Here is a 13,816-nt window from a genome sequence, read left to right as displayed (position 1 = left end):
CCAGTTACTATGCTAGGGACCGGAGATATGAAACAAGTAAAGCAGGACCCTTGTATTTAAGGAACTCCCAGTCTGGTGGGGAAGCTAAGGATGGCATTCCATGGGCACCTTGCATGGTTAGAGAAAGAAGACTGATGTCTGAACAGCTTCCAAGCAAACTAGGCCTGTCTGAGTGTGGGTGTGTTTGGCTATGTGTTACCTAATGATGTTAACATTTACCTGTTTTAAGTTGAATCTGTTTAGTTTCCAACAAAATGCTTTCTCTCTTTCAGAACCTCTTGCCAACAACCACACCTCAGGAAGCTCAGCAGTGGTTGCATCGAAACCGTTTTTCTACATTCACAAGGCTTTTTACAAACTTCTCAGGTTAAATTTGCTTGTGTTTTATTTACCCCAGCAAGGGATATTCTTTTATATTCTAGGGCCTTCTGGTATGCATGTGAGGTTTTGTGTGTGTGAGAGAGAGAGAGAGAGAGAGAGAGAGAGAGAGAGAGAGAGAGAGAGAATATCTTGGTGCATTTTTCTAATTAAATGAATTTCATAGAACCCTTCAGACTTCCTCACCAGCTACAGTTGTGCTGTGAAATACTTAAAAAGAAAGACCTCTTAAATTCACTTTAATTCTAACATATTCTTTACAACACTTTAAAAATGTATATTCCATATACAGTCTTTTATCAAGGAGCATTTGCAGGTAGTCTGAAATTTTCCCCTTTATTTCACTATATTGTATTGTACTTGCACATTTCACTTTTATTTAACCCCTTTGGTGTACCAAGTATGGTAGGAATGCACAAAAGGGTAAGACCTACTTCCTGATTATTTATCATGTAGTATCAAAAAAAACCACAACAAATCAATAGGGTGACCTGGTTAGCTAATTTATTTAGAGCGTGGTGCTAATAACACCAAGGTTGTCAATTCTATCCCTGCATGGGCCACTGTGAGCTGCACCATCCTTATAAAAAAAAAACAGAAAGAAAAAAAAAAAAACCCTAGACAGGGCGTCCAGTTAGCTCAGTTGATTAGAGCAAGATGCTCTTAACAACAAGGTTGCTGATTCGATCCCCACATGGGCCACTGTGAGCTGCGCCCTCCACAACTAGATTGAAACAACTACTTGACTTGGAGCTGATGGATCCTGGAAAAACACACTTAAAATAAATAAAAGTTTTTAAAAAAATGCCCTAGAAAAAAGATGAACAAGTAGTTGTGATTAAGTAGGTAGAAAGTAAGACGTTTCGGGGAGGGCCTGGGGTTAGGGAAGGCATGATGCAAGAGGGATGAGGAGGAGTCTGTTGGGCAGACAGTGGAAGGGTGTTTCAGGCCGGAAGTACAACTTGCTCCTTAGACATCATCAGTATAATGAAAGCATAGGGTTAAGTAGAGAAGATAATTGGGTGGGAATTGAGGTAGGAGAGGAAGCAGGGGCCAGGTTGTGGAGGGCCTTATATACCACACAAAAGGTTATGGATTGTAACATACTAGTTAGTAACGAGGTGTCCTTGCAACAGAGCCCATTGTAATAGTCATTAACAAAGAATCTTTTCCTCTATCACCATTTTCTTATATTTATTTCAGGGGCAGATTTATTAAAACTAACTAGAGATGATGTGATCCAAATCTGTGGCCCTGCAGATGGAATCAGACTTTTTAATGCATTAAAAGGACGGTATGTAATTAGTGTTAAAATATCAGTGAGGTTGGATTTCAAGTGGATTTGGATTCAGGGACTCTTTACAGTGCTCTGCATAGCTAAATACATCTCGTCAAAACATTCTTTTTGCATGCCAGCTATGTTTCAAATAAACAAAGATGAAAAGTATCCTTTCCCACACTGATTGAAGGAATTCCTCATGATACCCCATTTTTCATTTTCAGGTAGTTTTTTTCTTTTTCTTTTTCTTTTTTCCAGGTAGATTTTTCATTCAAAAATATTCATTGTCCCTATTAGTAGCCATTAGGCTGTGGGGATACATTTAGTGAGCAAAACAGGGAACCCATTATCATGGAGTTTACTTTCTTGTGGGGAGAGATAAAGATATAAATAGTAAGTATTTCGGCTAGAGATAAATGCTTTGAAGGAAAACAAACAAAGACAATGTTGTGGCCTGTAGAGTACCCAGAATTTGGTCTGGAAAGTTCTCTCTGAGGAGGGGATATTTAAACTGAGCTATTAGAAGGATGGAAGCTCTGGGGTCTTATGAGGGAAGGGACAACAGGTGTAAAGGCCCTGACGTCACCTTTAGCTAGAAAAGAGATCATTCTTAAGTCTGGGTAGGAATTGTGTAAGTGGCTGCTTACAAATGTTACCTATAATACAGAGTAATTTGTAGTCCCAATTTGTGATTTCCAATTTCCAATAGGTACTAGTAATATTGATGGAAAAAAGAAACAGGTCAATGCCTTAGAACCAAGTCAGTGACTACAGAATGAAATAGATTGTGAAGTATTTTTGTTTGTGTACATCACAAGGGATATTAACTCAGGTTAGCTGTAATCTTGGAAAATTTTAAGGAAAAAGGTGAAATTCAGGTGTCGATGACTTGAGGGAAAAGACTGAATCTTTTCTTTTTAAATGTTATCTCAAGAGCATTTAGAAATGGGAAGGAATAAGCTGATCAGATCAAGGGGTAATTGAACATGGTTATCTAAGAAATAAGAACAGAAAGAAGGCTTCGGCTATTTAGGAGAAGATAATGAGGGAAATAAGATTCTCCAGGTTACTATATTGGCGCTTTTAAATAAAAGGTATATCTTTTTTTTCCATATTTTTTATTTCGTTTTCTTTTTTAATTAGTTTCAGGTGCACAAGCCAAAGAACTACTTAGACTTAGTTTATCATTTCTATCCCTCACACTGTGTGGACCCCCTAAAAGATATCTTGAACCTGACCCATAAAACAGTGGTTCACACATTTTGAATATAGATGGTTTCTGACTTTTGATGACTTAAGATTTTTCGACTTTAGGAGCATGTGAAAGTGATACGCATATGGTAGAAACCGTACTTTGAATTTTAAATGTTGGTATTTTCCTGGGGCTCTAGCGATAAGCAGTACGGTACTCTCTCCTGAGCTGATTTTGCCCACCTGTGGGCTGATGTCAGTGTTCTGCGCATGTTCAAGGTAGGCGAGGCTAAGCTGTGATGTTTGGTGGGATAGGTGTAGGAAATGCATTTTTAATTTATGATGTGTTCAACTTTATCGGGGTGTAACCCCACTGAAATTAAGGAACATCTGTATTTGTAAACTTTACATCAAAGGTTACAAACATTAATGACTACAGAGGCCACATGTAAATGAATGACAGTCAAGTCTGGGGTGAACTGAAGAACGTGTGCACCATGGAAGGTGAGCAGCTGATTTGTTTTCTTGTGGAAAACAAATGAGGCTTTGGATTGCCAGATCTGATTTTTCAAGAAAAGCCCAAAATTCAGAGGTTTATATGATGCCTTGTGTCACTCACACACATGCACACACACGCACACACACGCTCGCCCGCCCCAATGTGGAGCTAATAAAACACAGCAAATGGGGCTGGCCTGGTGGCTCAGGTGGTTGGAGCTCCATGCTCCTAACTCCAAAGGCTGTCGGTTCAATTCCCACATGGGCCAGTGGGCTCTCAATCACAAGGTTGCCAGTTCGATCAAAAAAAAAAAAAGAAAAAAAGCAAATGAGCTGCATTGGCCCATGGGCTGCCAGTTTTCAACCCCTGCTCTATAGTATTAATGTAAATACACAAGTTCTCCCTTAAAGTATGCTTACCATGAAAAACGTATGACTAACAGCTGTTTTTTTCTCCTTAGGATGGTGCGCCCAAGGCTAACCATTTATGTTTGTCAGGAATCCTTGCAGTTGCGGGAGCAGCAGCAACAGCAGCAGCAGCAGCAGCAGAAGCATGAGGATGGAGACTCCAATGGTACTTTCTTTGGTAGGTCATGCTGGACAGACCCACACAGATACGAAGAAAGGTGAAGAAATGACTTATGAGCAGTGTGGTGGGAACTATCGAACGGCATTTGTTAGCATTTGCTGGAATAGTAATACCTAATGTTTATTGCGTTCCTAATACATGCCAGGCACTATTCTCAGTACTTTCACATGTTTTCGTTTTTACATCTATTATCTCCTTTGCAGTAGATTTTATTGTTATCTCCAACATTTCGATGAGGAACATGAGGCTTAGGGGGGATGTGAAGTCACTTGCCCCAGGTCACACACTGGCAAGTGTTGGAGTCAGGATTTGAACTCGGGATTTGACTCTTGGGTCCTTCAGAAAAGTGGGCATTCCTAGAGGTTACCTTTAAGTGCAGGTGAACTTTGTACTGACTGCTGTTGCTCTCTCCCTTTTGCAGTGTACCATGCCATCTACCTAGAAGAACTGACAGCTGTTGAACTGACAGAGAAAATTGCTCAGCTTTTCAGCATTTCCCCTTGCCAGATCAGCCAGATCTACAAGCAGGGGCCAACGGGCATCCATGTGCTCATTAGCGATGAGGTAGATTCTCAGGACAGCAGAACCACCGGATGCCAGTTAATTTGTCGGGCATGGGACAGGGGCAAGAGCAGGTCCGCAAAGCACAGTGCTCTGCTTTCTAGACCAGAGGTTTTCAAACAGCTTTGCTTGCTTACCTCCTAAAAGAATTTTTTAAAAACGTGTACCTCCTGGCACAGTTTTAGGTTGACTTAAACTTTTTTGTTTGGAATTTAAATAGTTGCAAAACATGTCATTTCTGGGCATATTATATGTCACGTAAAAATGAAATGGTTGTATCACTATTCTAACTGTATTCCATGTAACCTAAATACAAGAGTGATTTTATACCACCACGTTTTAAAAAAATACATGAATATCATTTCTTTGTTTCTTTGAATTTATATTTCCATTCACTTCCCCTGTTGAATTTTATCTTACCATAACCTTTATTTTTCTGCTTGAACATCTTTTATTGCTTATCTTACCATATTTCTCTGAAACAAAAATTGGTTTCAACAAAAAAATTTGTTTCAGTAAAAATTGAAAAGTTATTTCTTCGGAATAGAATTATCACCGTAATTATACAGTTGATTAAAACAGCATAAATGTATTATATGTTTTGATAAGTAATTAGTAAACATTAAGAAAAACATTTATTAGAAGTACGTCTTTAATGAGATGGATGGGATTGTTTCATTCCCTATCTCCTCCCCCACACACAATTAATTCATCAATATTGCCTGTTGATTGCTAGAATGAAATCAGTATCAGTTCCATCCTGTTTTTTTTTTCCTAGATAATAAGTGCTGTGGAACCTGATTCACATTCATTCATTGATAGACAGGAATGGGTGCAGTTTTGCTGTAACACCATTGCTGGATTATTATTTTTTTTGAACTTCTGAGTTATGAGCCAAAACTTACATGTTGATGTTGTCAAAAATTATTTTGAATCATCAATCATTTGACAGTTTGTGATTAGGACACTCTTCAATTCTGGTGAAAGACTTAGAAAACATGTGACCTCCACAAAGAGTTTGTTACCCAGTCATTGGAATTTACATTTGCAGTTAACACTTGAGCATCCTAGAAGCTTTTATGCCCCAGGGCAATGTATCTTGGTAGGATTCCAGGAGGGTGAGACTCACGCCTTTATTTTATAAAATGGGAAAAGGGAGTTTGAGAAAAGGAAGTGGGAAAGGAATCTGAAACTGGTTCTCATGCAATTTCAGGAAAGAGTAGACACGGAAGTTGGAGGACTAGAAGTCACTTCTCCCATATGGGCCTGTTGTTGTCTATGTACCTCTTGGAAAGTCTTGGGGTTAACACAGGAAAATGCATACTCCAATTTTAAGATCACAGTTTTACATACTTAGCCTTTAAATAAAAAGGAAACGGGAAAAAACAAACAAAGGATTCCTTTTCACGTAAATCTAATGTAATAAAAAGCCACATAGGGAAAAGAAATACAACAAACCAAAGTTTTTAATGATCAGCAAATTTTCTTGCTTTTTTCCAGATGATACAGAACTTTCAGGAAGAAGCCTGTTTTATTCTGGACACAATGAAAGGTAATAAAATAGTAAGACAAGTACCTTTCTCTGAAGAGTTTAAGAGCTTTTCGTATACTTCTTTGAGGAGAGAGTTTCAACCACTATATTTGAAGGGGAGAAAGTGACGTTATTAGAGGTTCCTTTGTATGAATTGGCTTCTTGCCATTATCAGAATAGACAAAGTCTAACTGATGACTGCCATTCTATTCCACCTTCCGTGGACAAATTAGGAAATTGAGTCATGTTTTTATAATGCATATTTATTATGAGTATTCTGTGATAATAAGTACACTGCCGTTTGCTCTGCTTTGTTTTTTTTTTTTCTTTCTAGAAAGAACTTTAACATATTTTTTCCCGTTACTGTGTTTCAGAGGTGACTAAAGATTATTCTCGCTCTCTCTCTCTTTTTTTTTTTTTACAGCAGAAACCAGTGATAGCTATCATATTATACTGAAGTAGGTATAACTGTCAGTGGCTGCTGCTTCCATCACTTCTTGGAAACTCCCCACTTGAAGGGGTCACAAATGGAGATTTGAAGGTCTGCAGGAACCCTACCCAGGGGAGACCAGGCCATGGAGGCAGGATCCCAGCCATCTGTTTTGGCCCAAGCTCTTGGGGCACCCACAGATTACTGCCCAACATGCATTTCTGCAGCTATCTCTTAGTTAAAATTTCTGGACCCTGTTGTTGTTGAATATCAATAGAAACTCCACATCATTTGGGGTGTATGTAGGGCATAATGATGATGAGAATTGTGTGATGTTTAATGGAAAGATGTTAAATTTTATGATATGGAGCCGTGTAATTTTTTTCTAACATAAAAGTGAACATCTATATTCATAAAACGAGATCCTCAATCTCTTTTGCATCAAACATACTGGCTTTTCACTACAATTGGCCTCTGAAAACCTCATCAAAGAGGAGAAATACAGAGATAGAATATAATTTTTCTTTTGGTTCCCCTGTAATTCTCTAACTGATAGTAATTTTAGCTAACATTTATGGAGCATTTATTTGTTCCAGGCAGTGCGATAAATTCTTTAAATGGATTATTTTGTTTAAATCTTCTCTATAATCTTGTATGAAGTAGGTGATAATGATCCCTAATTGAAGAGGAAATGGAGACCTGTAGTCAAGTAGCTTGCTAAGTAACAAGCAGCTAGCAGGTAGTGATGTTGAAATCCAACCCAGGCAGGCTGGCTCTTATTAATCGCCATCCATTACTGCCACCCTTAAGTGCCCTGTTCTTGCCATCTTCTCTTACTTTGACTGCTCTGGTGAGTAGGACATAACATTGAATGAGAACTGAGGAATCAACCACTGAAAAGGACAAACCACACCTAAATAATGATGAACAAATCAAGGCTCACAAAACAGATGCTTTGTAAGCATCATCAGTTATCAGATCACAGAATTTGAGGAGGTGAAAACGAGGGATTTTCTGTAATTTCCAATGTTCACTGTTCTCGAATGACCTTCTCAAACTATTTATTAATGAGATAGGCTAACCCCTGCTTTCTCCTTCCCCTCTCTGCATCTGCTCATGGTATAGAAAGTTCTTTTACTCATGGAGTGTTCTTTTATTTAAGCTTTACAAGAAATTCATTCCAATTCCGTTCACATTCTTACTATATATTTTTGTTCTTCCTTAAAGAATGAGTGTGTGTGTGTGTGTGTGTGTGTGTGTACGTGTATGTACGTACATGTCTAAGACTATGGGTCTTCTTTTTTCACATGTAAAGTTTTACCCAGAAATCCCTTTACACATTATATTGAGGTGAAAAAAGATATGTTCAAAGATTATGTATTGGATTTGGATCTCTGTGTGTGTGTTTTTAAAGCATTTGATAAAATTTAAATGTTTTTATACAGAGATTTTTGTTCATTAAAATCAACCTGCAACATGGTCTGATTTCTTTTGGTTGGAAACAAATTGAAAACTTTGAAACTGAAAATTAAGTCAAATAACTTGTTTAAAACTAACCTGGGCAACTTGACATATTAGGCCAAAATATGTTTTTAGTCAATGATTACCAGGTGTCCCCGTTTTCGGGGAACATTTCTTGTTATATTCCTAGGACTGGTTCTCATCTTCAGGGAAGTCCAGCTGTCTCCTCAGCAGGCTCCTATTAATTTTGTTTTTATCCCTTTTCTGTCTGAATATTAGGCAGGGAGGGTTGGACTACATGACTTTTAAGGTCCCTTCTAAATCTGAATCTGTGATTCTTGTTTATTGCAAATGATAAATAGAATTCTATTAATATATTTACACTTAGTAATTTTGATGTGGAGTTAGGGATTTTTTCTTTAGAGTAGTCTTCAAATTTATAGAAATAAATTTGTACAAGTTTGTAATCACAGATCTTTAATCAGAAAATCTCAGGCTTTTTTAGCTCTAAAAAATACTTATCGTGCCACTGCTATATAATTGGTAAGAACGGGTATAGTGATAGAACATTGTGATTATTCAGCTTGCTTTAAAAATTGGATTTGTTCACTACTGATCCTTTCAATTACACGAAAGTTTAAAACTAGGGTTTTCATTATGAAAGTAATATACGAAGTGACAAATTTAAACAATAAAGAAGGGTATTACTATATCTACTTACCTCCTAGACCAACTCTACAGAGGTAATCATTGCAAAAACGTTTTCTCCCCCAATATCTGTCTGTCTCTCGCGTGTTCACTTCCTGATACATACACACACACATACTCAGCGGGCTCATGTAACACTAATGATCTACAATTTTCTTTTTGTGTTTAACATATCAACTATATTAGAATTTATAGTTCTACATCATTTTTTAAAAATGGTCATTCCCTGTGATGCCATTTAGGTCTTCATTTGAACCTGTGTCTTCATAATTTTTTGCACGTATCTCTAAGATATATTCCTAGAAGTAAAATCTGCTAGATTTTACCTTTTTAGCAATGTGACATTTGATATTTAAAATAAAGTAGATGGTTTACTGTTTCCATTAGAGTGAGGGTATATGAGAAGGAGAATGGTTAGATTTTAGGCCCTCCTGAGAAGTAGAGTAGCAGCCTGTTTGACTTAACATTATTTGTACTGTTCCCTTGAAGTATAATAGGGTCCATCTAGAACAATCTGCTGTATAAAGACTGGATAGTTAAAAGGGAGCGATTGGGAAATAAAAAGGAGTTCATTGCAGGACTCTGAGGATTGAGTACTAGTTACTACATGAAATATGGCTATTAAGTAATAAGATTGTCCAATATTGTGGTCCAATAGAATGTTTGCCCACATAAATGATTTCTTTAAGAAGCCGTTTAAAGGAAGGGGAAATGGGAATGGTGATCTTGTCTGGAAAGAGATTACAGTACAACGAATACAAGGCCGCTAGAGACTGAAAGACCCGAGAAAGTGAGGTCCACGTGAGGGGGCAGATGTTCTAATTCCTGGAAGTCAGGCACTGTCAGGCCCTGAGTTTATTGTGAGGGTATATCATGAGCTCCTCACTGATTTGGAGGAGCACGGGAGGGTTGGCATATGGAACTATAGCCATTTCTAATTCATGCCTTATGAAGGAGTATTCTGAAGAAAATCGTTTGTATCCCCAAGTATTCTGAGAAAACCTTTTGCATAGGGATGCTGCAGAAATTCGGGCTGTCTTGCAAACGACCATGAAGGATTGAATGAAACTTCTGCATTCAGTTTTGAAAGTAACACAAGTTTGGGGTGCAAATATTTGAAGTCAGGACTAAGCCTCTTCCCTCTTCACTGTAGCTTTTTCAAAACTGGCCAGTACCTAACAATGCCAGGTACCTTATGACTAGAAAGCGAAAGTTGAGCCATTGAATCATTTTTCTGAACTGTTAGTTGGCTTCCTTGGCCATGGATGGTTCCTCTAGGAATTTGATCTGTTATTGCCTCTACTGGTTTATTAGAAGAACTCCAATCTCAACAGGAACGGCACAAATGCCCCACCTAGCTGCATAATTTATATATTAACTCATAGTGTAATCCTGCATCATTCTGCTGCTGCTCCTAAAAATGCTCTATTTTCTTAGTTGTGGGCTAACGCTTTTCTTCTGGAACACTTATTTTTAATTTGTGATTAAGTTTTTGTTTCCTTATGTGAGCTCCAAGACTTAACTGAGGAAGAATTTATTTACCACTGCAAAATGCAATGAGCTGGAAAAGATGCCCCGTGTGGTGTGAGATTAATACTATCAGCACCTGTCTTTTTTGTATAATTAATATTTCATTCCCTCCCCCTTTTTTAGTATTACTTTTTAATGATCTTGTATTTTACCTTTGACTTTCAACTTCCATCTATTTCCACTTCCTCCTTGTTCTTGTGTCTTTTCATTTCCAGATCTCCTCTCTGTTGTTCCTTATGAGCATAGGCCTTTTGAACAAGTTATCTTGGAAATTGCAACTAAGTCTAACATTTGTAGTCTCAAATTCAGAGATTTAAAAGTTACATATGAATTAAGTTTTCAATTGGATTAATGTCAATTGCTATTTAAAAATACTAGTACATTATTGTACTATTTTGTACTATATGGAATCTTTTAGGAACTAGTTTATTATGTGAATCTGTTTTCATATTTGCATAAAATGAGATACACATTCCTCAGTCACTGAAAAATCCTGTTTTCTTTCTGAATTCTGATGTCTGATTTTTCATTTAAGGAGTTAGATAGTATCTTTCTCTAGACATCTTTGTAACTTATATAGATAGTATCTTTCTCTAAATATCTTTATAACTTTGCGTTAGACTTTCATTCACCTCCTTTAGGCTTATTAAGCTTGCCCTCTCTAAACTCACCCCTGCCGTCCACCCCCTCAAACCTGGTTGTTTCTTTCCCTTTTTAATAGGCAGAGTGTGTGTCAGGACTGAGCCTCTCAGTGTGTGTTATACGTATGTGTAGATCAATCTGTATGTCCTTTTTGAAATCTTTGATAAAACACAGCTTTTTCATTGTGTTTTTAAATTGCTTTTTCCTCAGATTTGCACATACTGATCTCTTTTGGTTAATAGGGATGGAATTAGTCACAAAGAGGTGCCTGTCTCTAGATCTGGATTATAATTAAGTGTATATTATAAAGTAACATACAACTTCGGGGTTAAATCTACAAGTTTCCTATCCTAAAAACTAAAACAAAGCCTTACATTTTTATCTTAAGTCTATCTGTGAAGCTCAGCACAAAGTATCCTCTGACCTATTCATTTTCAATCCCCACCCCACCCTCTGGAGAATGTATTCCTGTTTATCTTTTGGTGGTAAGGAGTAGTCCATAAGGTATATACTTTGGTCTCAGATAAGCCACTGTTCAAATCCCAGGTCTTGTTTTTCCTGGATGTGACCTTGAACAAAATATTCTCTTAAACTTCAACTTTCTCATCTTAAAAAGGAGATAATACTTAATTCATAGGGTTGTTGGGAGATTGAAAAGGATAATGAGTATGAAACATTTATTTTGTACTTAATACACTTACTCAGTTGCTCAGTAGATTTTCGAATACTATTGACTACATGTAAAGATCGCCTTTACATGTAAACATAACTGTAAGACAGATGTATAAACACTGCCCAGGACAGGAAATCTGACCTTTGGTTTTTATCTGCAGCTACTGTTCTTGATCGTATGTCTTTTCTTTCTATTTTGCTTTGACTTTTTTGTCCCTAAAACAGCACCCATCAGTGATTGCATTTGAGTTGGTCCATAAATATGTAGCAGCATGGTCTGGAACAAAGCAGCAACATTTAGAATTGAATGTCCAATGTTATTATTTACATATTAATATTAGCATTTCTTTCTACTTTTCTTTGTAGTTTCTATTCTGCTATACTTGAGATTCCTGGTCATTTGACCTCCATAGGCCCTGCTTAGTCTGGAGGCAGAATTGCAGTTATTATGAGCCAACTGGTACCACTGAGGTAACTTACCTAGTGATTCTATCAAGACAATGAAATATGGTGAATTAAGTGACTATGGTAAGTAGTTGTGACGTTTGTTAGAGGTCCAGATGATATTTCAACTGATCTAGAGTTTATTGCCAAATTGGATTCTGATATCTTAAAGAATGTTTTAACTTTCTTTGGCTGTCATCTAGTTTGGTGTCATTAACCAACAAAGCTTGTGCACAGAGACTGATGGTACCCTGATAAATTTCCATGACTACTCAAACCCTAGATGTGTAGGCATATGAGACTCTTTTAGCCTACCCCCATGACTTTTAGGTTGGTTTTTGTTACTCAGCTCACTGATTCTACAGAGTGGTCTAGGGCCTTCTCTTCCTTTTTGTCTTCTGTGTGTCAAGGAAAAACAGAATCATGAACATTTACATAGCACTGTTGTAAACATTTTATACTATATTAACTATTTAATCTTCACAAAACCCTACGAGATACATAGTGGATACATAGTGGATACATAGTGTTGTATCCATTTTGCAGATAAGGAAGCTAAGGCACAGGAAAGTTACATACCTTGTCAAGGGTTGCACCACTAGCCAGTGGAGCAGTTGGAGTTTATATTGAAGACTTCCGGCTCCCGGACCCATGATTTTTTTTTTAAATGGGAGTCTATTTTGTTTAACTGCAAAGACTTTATTTTGTGGCTGTTCTTTATTTTTATTTTTATTTTTATTGGGGATTTTTGGAGAACAGTGTGTTTCTCCAGAGCCCATCAGCTCCAAGTCGTCCTTCAATCTAGTTGTGGAGGGCGCGGTGCAGCTCAGCTCCAAGTCCAGTTTTCAATGTTTAGTTGCAGAGGGCACTGCCCACCATCCCATGTGGGAATCGAACCGGCAACCCTGTTGTTCAGGGCTCGCGCTCTAAGCAACTGAGCCATCCGACCACCCCCCGGATCCATGCTCTTGATCACATGTTATATCACACCTAGATTTCAGCAGATGAGATGATCAGTATATGGTACCCTAAAGACTGCTTTTTTTGTGATCTGCCGCTTTTTCATTTTACAGTGTTGTTTCCTAGCCTCTTAGAGTTTCTGATGTCACCTAGAGGAGAAGACTGTAATTCTTGGCTTTTTTTCCAAGCTGCCCAATCTCTCAATTCTAAAACCAAGATGGCTTGGTAGCCAGTAGACCTGGCTCCATAGTTCTTGGTTGCAATGAAAAGTGCGCTAGGCTTTGGAACCAGCCTAACCTGAGTTTAAATTCCTGCCATCCATCAATCCAACAATATCCAGTAAATATCTACTGAACTCCTAAATGTCAAATACCAGGCTTTGTACTGGGAGGTGACGATACAGTAAACAAATTCCTTGCTCTCATGGAATTTAGTCAAGTGAGAGAAGACTGAAAAATATGTCAGGTGGTAAATGCTAAGAAGAAATATAAGGCAAGGGGATAGAGACTAAGGTGAAGCACCATTTTAGAAATCTGATTAGGGAATGTCTTTGATAAGGGGACATCTGAGCAAATGGTAAGTGAGGGAGAAAGAATGATAGCTAGCTGGTGAAAGTATTCTAGGCAAAAGGCCCTGAGATGAGAGTGTGATTGTCCTGTTGAAGAAACTGTAAGGAGGCCAGTGTTACAGCAGAGTAAGGGAGGGGAGGAAACAAGATGACCTAGGATTGGGGGTGGTAAGGCGAGAGGATGCACGTGTAGCTTGTAAGGCCTTGTAGGTCAAGGAAGAAACACGCAGTGTTCTCAGAGATAGGAAACCAAGGGTGGGTGTCTTTGGCGAATGCATATAACTTCTGAGACTTCGTTTTTCCCGTCATAAAAATGGGTTGCAAAGTTGTGAATATCAGAGATGATGTAAAATTGTCTTTGAAAGAAAAGACTT

The 13,816-nt window shown here is 37.8% G+C and overlaps 1 protein-coding gene across 12 annotated transcripts in view; it reads left to right on the top strand.

The window, feature by feature from the left end:
* Positions 1 to 11,946, top strand: part of TFCP2 (transcription factor CP2) — a 42,144-nt gene extending 30,198 nt beyond the window's left edge. For 7 of the 12 annotated variants that reach the window (XM_081058658.1, XM_081058662.1, XM_081058663.1 and 4 more), the window contains exons 11-16: positions 273 to 366; positions 1,582 to 1,672; positions 3,808 to 3,932; positions 4,357 to 4,499; positions 5,997 to 6,048; positions 6,452 to 8,672. In XM_081058658.1, coding sequence (XP_080914784.1) covers positions 273 to 366; positions 1,582 to 1,672; positions 3,808 to 3,932; positions 4,357 to 4,499; positions 5,997 to 6,048; positions 6,452 to 6,489 — 543 coding nt within the window. In that variant the 3' untranslated portion in view covers positions 6,490 to 8,672. Of the gene's footprint in view, positions 1 to 272; positions 367 to 1,581; positions 1,673 to 3,807; positions 3,933 to 4,356; positions 4,500 to 5,996; positions 6,049 to 6,451; positions 8,673 to 11,836 lie in introns of those variants that run through there. The other 5 variants (XM_081058657.1, XM_081058655.1, XR_013993954.1 and 2 more) reach the window with 5 other exon arrangements.
* Positions 11,947 to 13,816: the final 1,870 nt, after the last annotated feature.

This window comes from Rhinolophus hipposideros, assembly GCF_964194185.1.
Source record: "Rhinolophus hipposideros genome assembly, chromosome: 9".
Lineage (NCBI taxonomy): Eukaryota > Metazoa > Chordata > Mammalia > Chiroptera > Rhinolophidae > Rhinolophus > Rhinolophus hipposideros.
Note: the sequence above shows the minus strand (reverse complement) of the source record. Positions and strands in the feature narration are given on the sequence as shown.